The sequence below is a fragment of the Corvus brachyrhynchos genome, unplaced genomic scaffold (assembly GCF_000691975.1).
Source record: "Corvus brachyrhynchos isolate BGI_N302 unplaced genomic scaffold, ASM69197v1 scaffold200, whole genome shotgun sequence".
Lineage (NCBI taxonomy): Eukaryota > Metazoa > Chordata > Aves > Passeriformes > Corvidae > Corvus > Corvus brachyrhynchos.
In genome coordinates, this window is record NW_008236184.1 from 7,621,569 (window position 1) to 7,632,749 (window position 11,181).

The window sequence follows — 11,181 nt, forward strand, 5'->3', positions numbered from 1 at the left end:
GCCGGGAACTACAATCCCCAGCGTGCACCGCAGGCGCTGTCCCGGGACGGGACCGGGACCGGGACCGGGACCGGGACCGGGACCGGGACCGGGACCGGGACGTCCTGGGGGGAGCGGGGTCTCATGAAACGCTGAGGGGAGCGGAGCCCTAGGGGGGAGCGGGACACTCTGAGGGGATCGGGACCCTTCTCAAGTGCTGAGGGATTTGGGGTCACCTGAAGCCCTGAGGGCAGCGAGACCGTCTGAGGGGAGCGGGAACTGAGGGGATCGGGACCCCGAGGTGCCACGGGGAGCGGGGCGCCCTGAGGGGAGCGGGACCCTCCTGAAATGCTGAGGAGATTGGGGTCCTTTGAGGGTGTCGGGATCCTCCTGAAGTGCTGACGGGGTCGGGGTCCCCAGAGGAGCTTGGGGAAGAGTTCGGCACTCCCTAAGGAGGGAGCTGTGTCGGGGGCGGCCGGCGTGTCCCACAGCAGCGTCCACCCTGGTCCTGGATGTTGAACTCCCCCGGCACAGCTGAGCCCAGCCCGCAGCTGTGGGTGCCGTGCCCGGAGCCAAGGAAATGCCATTAAATCGTAGTGGTTTCACCTGAAAAATCCCTTAGAGGTAGATGGAGAACGTTAAGGTCAAGGTTCCGTAACAGTGTGGGGTTTTCTTACCTATGCCTGACCGTGACAACAAATTGTTTGTGGAGCTGAGGATTGAAGAAAAAAAACCAACAACAACAACAAAAAAAACCCTTACAGCTGTAGGCTGAGCAATAATTAAAGTGCTCAGGCAAGTTGTAGTCTTCATGCAGCAAAATGAAGCCTTGTTATTCAGGTTGAACTTAAGTGAAGCTTGAGCTGTGCTTATTGAAAAAAAAGTTCACTTCCAAGAACTTAAAATGTGGATTCTTAAACTGTAGAGAACTAAGGACTTATGAAAAGGGTAACTTTGCTCAGTTTTTAATGTCTCTTGGTAGACCTGCTGTATGTTTTGACCATAATTAAAGACAGTTCGCTTAAGTGACTGTGTTATTTTTAATGAAATTATAGAATGTAGCATTTAAAATGTGTAGCTTATAGTCTTATAAGGTGGTTTGTCCACGGGTAGACAAAACAAAAAAAAAAACCAACTTGGAAAAAGATTACTGATTGCTGAAGTTTGAGTACATAACTTTTCTAATACTGCTGTTAAGAGTGGCACTTCTGGATTTGCCCTGGGTACAAGAAACCTTTGTGTCTGTGTGTTCACACCTGCCAACTTTTTGTGCATTCTCTGAATCTTTCATGCTAAGAACTGAACCCTGGTATTGAGGAAACTAAAAATGTCTGGGTTTTGTTACAGGTGCTACTGGTGTAAAAGATGAGGCTGAATGAGAGCCGAACAAGATCCTTCCAGGCTCCTGTCACTGTCCACAACTTCCCGGGCAGGCAGGTGTATGTGTTTCCCAATGGCCGATCTGACTCAGATGAGTCCTCAGAGGAGGAGCTCAACGTGATGGAATTGCGGCCCAGGGGCAAGGAGCAGCAGCGGGGCAGCGCTGCCCGGGACAGGCTGGGGGACGTGGTGCTTCTGGAGCGGGAGATCACCGAGGGGGATAACCTCAACAAGCTGGCCCTGCAGTACGGCTGTAAGGTAAGGGCTGCCTCTGCTTGGGGCTAATCACATCAGAGGGGTTTCATGTGCAGCGGTTTCCAGTCCTGTGGTCTGGTAGTTTTGACACTGGAAAGTGTTGGCCTTCTCTGTTTTATGAATGATCAGTGTCTGGGTAAAACTGGATAAAGGCAAAAAAATCCCCAAACAAACGCAAAAAAGAGTTGTTCAGCCAACAGCCTAGGAAGATGTTGTCAGCCTCATACCCTGCCTGACCTACTTTCCTGTTTAATTTCAGTGACTAAGTGCAGGTTGTACTAAGTTATTTCAGTGAGGGCAAACATTAGGAAGCTGAGTGTAGAAATTAGGGTCAGGGCTCTGCTCTCAAGGAACATTGGAGTTTTTAAAGCAAATTTAGCAGTACAAAGAAACACCGCCGTTATGGGTGAGGTTTTTTGTTTATTTTTTGAAACGTATCAGCTTACATTTTGCAAGGAAGGTCTGAGTCTGACAGGGTTGGCTGTGGAAAGGTGCCAAAGTTCAGTCCCAGAATCCAGGTGGGGTGTGTGTGTGGGTTTTGGTTGTCTGCTGTCATCCCAAAGCGTGCACAGTTCAGGTGCCTGTGGGCAGGAGGAAGGGTGTGTGCACAGTGAGATTTCTCTGAGTTGGAACCCACTACACAACACATTTTCTTTGTTCCAAAGCAGAGCAAAACTGATGAAAAGTTTAATTACCTGGTCTGAACATTAGAAGCTGTCTGTTGTTTAGCAGTTTGAGCTGTATTTTTAGAGCCTCCTTTTTCTGCAAGCTGGACTGTGATTTCAGAGTTCCATGATGCAAACAATTGGCCAGTGACTGCAGTGGGGATAATGATATGGCTCTGGCTTCACTGCTGCAATGCAATTGCAGTCTGTCTTGCTTAACCACACAGCAGCTGTGCGGTGCAGCTGAGGCAAGAGGCCTTAGAGGGATTGCAGCAATTCCTCCCCTCCCATGCCCTTAGAAACAAAAACAAAACAAAAAAGGCACCCTTGCAGGTTCTGCTGATGAGCCTGATGCGTGCGGAGAAGCGAGTCTGGTAGGACTTGAATAGGCCTTGATTGGCCCCAGGAGAGCCTGAGAAGGCAGAGCTGAGCTTTGGTTGGGTTTGGAGCTGTGGCTGTGTGGTGCTCTCAGCAGCAGTTGGATGAATTCAGAGGATGGAGATTCTGGACAGTTCTTTGGACTGTGGTTTGAAAAGTTCTGCTGTCCCGCTCCTGGAACCTTTCAGCCCCTCTGAAGGCTGCTGGCCCTGCCCAAGGGAAGAGCAAGCTGATGGAAGGGACCACGTAGTTAGTGTTCTCCTCCCACAGGAAAAGAACTGTCCTGCTGCCTCCCTCTCTTCCAGAAAGGGCACTTCTGACTTGTTCCAGTTAAATTGAACAAGTACAGAAATCCTTATTGTAGGAGATTTGTGTATTTGTCTTTTTAAGGACTGGCATGACAGTTTTCATGTGTTTTGTTTTATTTGCACAATTAAACAGCTCCTGAAAGGTCACCAGGACAGCAGTAAGAGGAACTGTAACCACAGATATATAGGCAAATGTGTGTAAAAATCCAGGATGAACTTCTTGAAATCAATGAGAACTTGACATTGGTTTCAGAATCTGCTTGAGGAGGGGGTATTAAGACAGTGCAACAAATAGCTCTGTGCATGTGCCACAGATAACTTGGCAGGGATGCAAAGCACTTCAAAATTTTTATTTTTACTCTTGACCATTTATAGTCCTGGCTTGCTTTTGGCATTGTTCTTAGCTGGGACAAGAGGAGCTCACTGCAGCCAAAAAAAATGATTAGAGAAAATAAGCCTAAATGCTTGTGCAGCCCAATCTCTCGCATGCTTCGTTGTTCGTTGTTTCTGTCTGAGTGCTGCTCCACTTTCTGTTTGTAGAGCCTTAGCACCACACTGCAGTATTTGATTGCAGACACCACAGGGGATATTTACTGTCCCAGTAATTTGTTTTCATTGGAACAAATCCAGAAATTGAAGCAGCACCTCAGTTAGGAGGCTCTGGGTGAGATTGTTATTTCATAACTAAGAGATTTTGCAGGGTTTAAGTCCGGAGGTTACGCTGGGGCTGGCTGTGAGGAGCCTGAACTAGTGGCTGAGGATTCCTTTTGCCTCAGGGTCCTCAGATCAGGTCCTGGATTAAATGTGCCATTTTCAGAGTTCTCAAGCTTTGCAGAGTAAACATGAGATTCAGGCATCCATCTCATCTCTACCTTTGAGCAGAGTGCTTAGGAAGTAAAGTGGGTTTTTTGTTTTAGCTCTCCAGTTTCCTTGGCAGCCTCAAGTGTGTGAGTGTGTAGTGAATGCAGGTCCTGCTGTAATTTCTGAAAGAGCAAAGCACAGTCCCTTGTAGTGTGTCTCTTTGGTGTGATGTATGGGAGGTGGTTTACCTGTTTGTGTTGCCTTTCTCTTTGGTTTGGCTCTTGCTGTTTTGTGTCCTCCAGCCTTTTCCTCAAGGTTCTTTTCGTATCTCCTTGGCTGCTGTGGAGAGCTCCTGGCACGCACTGACATCCTGTTCCTTTTCTTTGACAGAGGGTTTAGTGCAACTGAGGAGTTGCTGTACTTACTGGGTGGCTGTGAGTGGCCACTGTATTAAGCATCTTCTCTTATTTAATGTTAAATAAAGGACACTGCCTTGCCTTTGTCTTTGCATTGGTACTGCCTGTCTCTGTGTGTGATGCTGCACATGTGGCTTGTTCTTCTTTGCTCTTCCTGCTCTGGGTGGGGATACAGCTCACAGACAGGAACCCTACACAAGAACCAACAAAGGTGGTGACAGGAGCACAGAGGTGATTGTTGTTCAGCAGGAGCACTGAGCAGCTCAGGAGGAATGAGCTGCTGGTCCTGCAGAAGAGAGGTGCTGCTTGAGCAGAGGATGCTCTTGCCTGTGTGGCAGATGCTCCCCTGCTCTCCAGGCTCTGCCCTTGTTTTCAGAACTGGTTTGCTCCCAAAGTGGAGCTCTGATCACTCCGAAATCATTTCCTGAGCAGGAGGGGAGTTTTGCCTGCTCACACTGGTGTTGTGCTCTCACCTTAAGCACTCATGTGTAAGGTATGAAAACTGTTTTAAAAAGGATCTGTTACAAAGATTTTTCTTGCCTTAACTAAGTGAGAGAAGGGAAAAGAAAGCAAAAGGAAGGAAAAGCAGTATGGAGCAAAACACAGCAGGTACAAGAGCACTAGAGGAGGTGGTAGACTGGTTTAGCAGGGGACTGACTCTATCCAGCAGGACCTAAAGCACCCTGGCACAGCTGGGGAATCTCTGCAGAACACCTAACCACTTGAATCCTGGGCCTGCTTTTATTCCATGACAGCTCCGTGCACACTGGTTTATAGCTGCTTCCTGCCTCACTCCGGGGTTGTGCTGCAGTCACTGTCTGTGTCCTTTCTGGATGCCGTAGGTTGCGGATATCAAACGTGTCAACAACTTCATCCGGGAGCAGGACCTGTACGCACTGAAGTCCATCAAGATCCCGGTGCGGCCATACGGGCTGCTCACGGAGAGCACCCGGTGCCTCAGCGAGTACTTCAGGGGCATTGACCAGAGCATCCAGGACGCCGTGCAGGTGGAGGTGCAGCTGAACGCGCAGCTGAATGCGGAGTACGGCGTGGAGGCGCTGGAAAGGCCCCTGCCCGAGGCAGGGAAGCGGGAGACTGGTAACGGTGCAGACTGTGGAATCCAGTGGTGGAACGCCGTTTTTATTATGCTCCTGATAGGAATTGTCCTGCCAGTATTTTATATCATCTATTTTAAAACGCAAGGCCTGGTGGCCCGCACCTTTAACATAACTTCAAATGTTTCAACAACTGGATTGGAAGGGAAATTACCACAAGGCTCAGTTGTAGGAAAAAAATCCTAAGGGGAAGGGGCAGCCCACTCCAGCCTCTCCAGCAGTGATGCCCATGTGCTTATGACTGACTCAAGTGCTTCCAAGGGGATACAACAATACAGATTATTTTTATAAGTAGCTGATGATGTAATCCTGAATTTGACTGAAAATGAGGTGATGTGATTTTTGATGGAAAAATAAGGATGTTTTGTTGCTTACAGAAATCATCATCGAGGTGGCTTAAGAGTTGGGAACTCTGTTTAGGGGAAAGTGGTTTGTAGCAATTTACTCATTGTGGTTGCTTCAGCTATTTCTTAATGATGTGTCTAGAAGCAACTCCTTTGCTGCTGAGCTAGGGTGCGCAGTATTAATGTGGTTGGAAAGTTGGGGGTTGTTCACATTTTAAGGAAACACTTTTTGCTGGAATGGAAGAGGGGGGGGACACTTTTTCTCAGAAGTGTCATTTTTGTCTCTTGCAGACCATCCATGGTGGTTTTGGCCTGCTTGAACTTAATGATGCCTTCTGGGGCTCTAAGCTGGGTGTGCCAGGGCACAAGGACACTGCCAGCACCCCACCTTGTCATCCCCCTGAGCAAACCTTTGAGCTGTGTTCCATTAGGATGTGTCAGGCCCACCCCTGGGAAGGGTGAGCCCAGACCTCTTCCCCACAGTGAAACCCTTCAGAGATGGCTCTTGCGATCTGGAGGTCCCAGTGCAGGATCTGCACTGTTCAGGGTTTTGCTCAGCCCTGCATGGCCCCAGGTGGGCAGAGGGTGTTGGAAGAGGACAGGAGAGCAGGAGAGAGGAGTCACATGCACTTCTCAAGGGTTCATTTGCTGGCAGAAGGTCTAGTCAGTATTATTTGCTAAAAAAACTAATAATAGTCTACAGTGGTGCTTCTCAGACACCCGGGCTTGGTCATGGAATTACTTCCTTGTGTGCAGTCTGGGCAGGAGTGAAGTGCTGAGCTCGGTGCAGGTTGCAAGGTCCAGGACTGAAGTCCAAGAAGAAGGAAGGATGAAGCCTTTATAGGAGAGGACTGTGCAGCTGCTGATTGTGACAGGTTTCTGTGAACTGACAGTGTGCATTAAAAAGCTTTGCAGGGCAGTGGAGACGTCGGTCAGTCCGAGGGCTGTGCTCTTCAGGGCCAGTCAGCAAACACTACCTGCTGCAAGGGAGCAGCAAGGCAGCCCTTGGGAGCTTCGCTAAAGTGAAGAATTTGCCTCAGAAGTTTGATTCAGCAAATTCCAGACCTGTGGGCAGAGGTGAAGGCTTTCCTATACCAGACACTAAGGGATTTTGCGTGGGCAGCTGCCATTGTTGCTGAGGGTGAGGGCAGAGCTGGTGGGCAGGTGCAGGAAGCACTGTACTTCCCACCTCAGCCCCGTCCCATTTGGAGCTTCCCAGCTGCCAGCAGGCCCCCAGGGCTTCCCCGGCAGCCCGAGGCCTGCTGGGGCAGAGCAGGGGCTGGAGAGAGGCTGTGGTACAAGCACCTGTTGTACAGGTGTAACCTCAGCCTGGCCTGAGGAAGAGCAGCCTGGCAGTGTCTGCCTGGATGGGGAGGACTGAAGCTTCTCCAGCAAGGTGAGGAGCCCCACACCACACAAGCAGAACCATGTGCTGTTACAATGAGAACCTATGTTTCCGGCAGTTCTCAAAAGTGGGAACCTAATTTTGTAAATGAGCACTCTAAAGTATCTTACAGTGAACAAAAACTTGTATTTTTCTTCTATGAAGAGCTGTATCTCTTGGTTCTGGGGAGGGGGGGATTCTTACATTTTTAAATAAAGCCACATGAAATAAAAGCGCAAGGGGCACAGCTTGTGCGTTTTTTGCTATCACCTGCCTTAGAAAGTGGGGTCCCTTGCAGCCTTACCTCAGCCCCTGCATTGAGAAGCAGGAGAGGAACTGGGGCTGGAGAGGTGGGACTGGCCTTGGGCTCTCCACTCTGAATGGACCCTGGTTTATCTGCCAGTTCTCTTTAAGTGTTTTGTAAAAAAGGTTCTTAGCAAGCATCAGTCCTTGAGTGTAGTAACAAGCGTGTGTGAATTCCTGTTGATGAAAATGCTCATGGCTGCAGTTTCAAACCAACACCTCGCACCTGAATTGGACACCTGGAGGGGGCAAGGACGCGCCAGACAGGACCACGTGCTCTGCAAACACGAGAGAGGCCGGAGTACACAGTAAAAGCCAGTATCTTTACTTTAGTGAATGCAGGATACAAATATTTTACAACAACCTCTAGCATTTTCTTAACCATTTGATAAAAAGTTCACTAGAATATTTATTGTATATTGAAGAAAAAACAACACATTCAGGGAAAAAAATTGAGATTAACTTATTTTTTTTCTTAAAAGATTCGTCTCAAGGATGGCAACAAAGTCCAGCTTGTGCCGCCAAACGGCTTATCAGCATTAAACCGTGAACAGCTTCTTGTGAACTGTTGACTACAAACATTTACCAAATACATAAATCTCTTTTAAAAAAGCCATTTTAAATATAGCAAAGCAGTGTTCTCTTGCACAGCAAAGTGAAGAAAGGTTCTACTAAGATTTAAATGTTTACATTGGTTAAGTCTTTCGTTCACATTCGGATTTAACTTCTGCCCAGGATCAATTGTTAGGAGTTGTTTTGTTCCTTATTTACTATGTATTTCTTGTGCGCACAGTAACTCGCAAGTTTCTGATGCATTAGTGTCCTTGGAGGGAAGGCAAGGCTAAAGCAGTTCTCTCTGATGAGTCCCTGACACCGTGGCATTCTCAAAACTATCGTGAGAGCTCGAGGATGGAGGTGATTTGTCACAACAGAGATAAAAATCTTAAATCATTCAGACCTGACTGGGTTCAGCCCAGGATTGGATCCACTTGCACTTCAGTCAGCAGAGATAATTTTAAAAAGTTTTTTTTTTTTTTTAAACCTGTTGAAATATCTGTGCTATGTCATTTTTTTTTTATAAAACATTTTTACAATTTCTAAAAAAGTATGTTTCAAAGTGAGTTACTAGTTATTAAAAACCAGGATTCCCATGTCCTCGGTGGCAGGAGGTGCTCCCGAGAGCGGAGGGCTGTGGAAGGACGTTTCTGCTGGGGCTAGGGCAGCACAGGGCCGCTCCCTGGCCCAGCTCTTTAGAACTGATTCTTTCTATTAATTTTTTTTTAATTCATTGGTGCAGTTTCAATACAAACTCTAACCCTTGTGTAGCTTTGTCTTTAAGAAAACAGTAGTTTAAGTACTGTTTAAAAACCTGCATAGAAATAAAGACTATTGAGATACAGTCAGCAAAGCCATCTGATAAGGCACACAAGAAAATAGACAGTAAATGTGAATGCAGAACTCCCACTCGGATGTACAGCAAAGTTCATACAGGTGCATAAATCATGGAACTCACATCACTAGTCAGAGCAGCAAAAGGTTCCAGGGAGCAGCAAGTGAATTTGGTCACTGGGGAACACAGCAGCCACTGGAACGTGTCCCGTCTGCCTCCATGCTCCTGCCAGCCAGGATGAACCCACGGCAGTAGGAAGCAGTTCCACGGGAAGGGCTGGGACTGGAGCCCCTGCGGGTTTTGACGTTGTCAGGACAACAGGGGACAGGGCTGGAGGCCGCAGGTACCACACAGGGCAGCCGGCCACACTGCACCGCCCTTCTCACCCCTCCCTTACAGCATCAAGGGATTTTCTTAACTGCAAAAAAAAAAAAAAGAAAAAAAAAGGCCCAAGCAAAAACATAATAAATATCAGGGCTAACTCTGAAGAGTTTGGGCAATCCCACAGGACTGCAGCTTCCACCCAGAACTAGCACTGCCAGCCTGGAGGCGACCGGGAGCACCTGCGGGATCACAGCCCCGCATCCAACACCAAACCTGCGCCCGGCCCTGTCTCACGGCACAAGGGGGCTCTGCATTCCTCCCTCTTTCTTGGAAGCAGCAAATTTTTCCCAAACCACTTGCCAACTCACAAAACCTTTTGCGCTCCTCTGATATGTGTCATTTCCCTATCATGAGAAATTAGGTCAAGTTTTTCCACTGGTTTTTTTTTCCTCCTTGGAAGAGGCAGCTTTAAAATGATGCCTTAAAATGTGTTGTAACAGATTTTTTTATATTTATGCAGGATGAACTTAACACCGGATTTTTTTTTTTGCCACTTTGCTATTTATATACATATATATAAAATGTATAATGAAGCTTAACCATACAGCACAGAGATTACAATTGAACGGCACACATTCACCACCAGTGAGGGGGCCAACCCCTTTATACACCCTCTGAAAAATCTGGATAATAATATTAATAATAATTAAAATCCAAAGAAAGTACAGTATATTTAACAAAATAGTAAATATTAAACAGTGAATACTCTACTTAATAAGGACCTCGCCTTGTTTCAAGTTGGCGTCAATCCACAAAAATATACTTTTTAATCTGGTGACCGTACAATACATAGGTACTTACACCAAAGGTGATAATATATTTAGGATGCTATATACACAAAGAGTTTGGCTCAAATTTAAATTTACATATAAGTGTTCATGGCTTATTTTTCCCCCAAGGTTCCGCCTGCAAGTTTTTCCTTTTCATCTTTGAAAGCAAAAACTAGAAAGTCAAAATAAGATAAAACTATACTCTACAAAAAAGCTACAACATACAGCTTTGGCTTATATAAATAATTCATAGCAGAATGTGTTCAAAAGTACTGTATATAACTTTATATATAGTCTTCAATTCATTAGGGTATTGTTTTCTTTAATATAAAATATACATGAGCTAAAATCCGTTTCTATATTTTTCAAAGGTATGAACGTAAAAACAAATTTGTCAAACATATTCCAATTATAACTTAATATATTAATTTTATTTTGTTAACGTTCTATTTTCTAGGCTAATATTTTCTGAATATTTCATGCGAGTTCTCTATGTCTCTCTTTCACTCATTAAAAAAATCACTTCTTTGACCCAATACACTATTTTTTTTTTTTTTGCACGTGCAAAACAGGGTTTTTGTTTTTTTTTTTTTTATTTCTTATAGCATCAGCCCTTCTCCATGCACCCTCTGCAATAGAGACCCATGCCAGGTTGGGTAATAGAAAGGTCAGTTTATGTACAGTATTGCTTTCTTCTTCCTGCTTTTCTACTGCTCTGCTGCTACAAAGCAATTATTTCTTAACTACGAGTAACCATAGAGCTGACTACACACAGGGACGGTACTACAGGCGAGCCCTCGCTCGGGTGGGTGTGGAGGAGGAGGAGACACTGCGGGGACACCGCTCTGCCATGGGGCTGGGCTGGGGTTGCACACGAGTCCAGGTAAGTGCCAGACTAGAGATCAAACCTACTGGATTGTTCTGTTACGTTTTACCAAGGGACATCTGCAGCTATACAAGAGTTTGTCGTAAGTGCCTGATGATTGGTGTATGCTACACACACTAGCACATATATATGCATGTGAAGATATATATATGCATGTATGTATATACATATAAATATACTTATTCATGTCCTTATTTATAAATTTAGATATGTCAGGACAGTTCATTTTGAGAACACAAAACTGAAAGGGCGACACTGTGGGTTTATGTCACCCACGTGTCCATCCTCATTCGTTTTACCGAGGGACTCTCCCGATCTTCTGTGTTGGGCGGCCGCCCCAGCACGACGGGGGAGTGGAAATCGCTGCGGGGATCCTCGCGGTCGCTGCCATCGTAGGAGCTGCTGGAGCTGCTCAGGCTGTCG

The 11,181-nt window shown here is 46.4% G+C and overlaps 2 protein-coding genes across 7 annotated transcripts in view; one reads left to right on the top strand and one right to left on the bottom strand.

Moving 5' to 3' along the window:
• The first annotated feature begins 154 nt into the window (after positions 1–154).
• On the top strand, positions 155–8,404 carry LYSMD4 (LysM domain containing 4). The gene is made up of 3 exons (XM_008638671.2): positions 155–603; positions 1,327–1,617; positions 5,025–8,404. The coding sequence occupies exons 2-3, from the start codon at positions 1,345–1,347 to the stop codon at positions 5,481–5,483; spliced, it is 732 nt and encodes a 243-aa protein (XP_008636893.2). The 5' UTR covers positions 155–603; positions 1,327–1,344; the 3' UTR covers positions 5,484–8,404.
• MEF2A (myocyte enhancer factor 2A) overlaps positions 7,631–11,181 on the bottom strand; it is a 75,294-nt gene continuing 71,743 nt past the window's right edge. For all 6 annotated transcript variants that reach the window (XM_017736647.1, XM_017736627.1, XM_017736638.1 and 3 more), the window contains one exon: positions 7,631–11,181. In XM_017736647.1, coding sequence (XP_017592136.1) covers positions 11,022–11,181 — 160 coding nt within the window. In that variant the 3' untranslated portion in view covers positions 7,631–11,021.

Bases quoted from the DNA above. Each gene is read 5' to 3' on its own strand.
- LYSMD4 (XM_008638671.2), top strand. From the start codon at position 1,345: ATGAGGCTGAATGAGAGCCGAACAAGATCCTTCCAGGCTCCTGTCACT. The intron at 1,618-5,024 runs GTAAGGGCTGCC...TGGATGCCGTAG, and splicing joins CCCTGCAGTACGGCTGTAAG to GTTGCGGATATCAAACGTGT.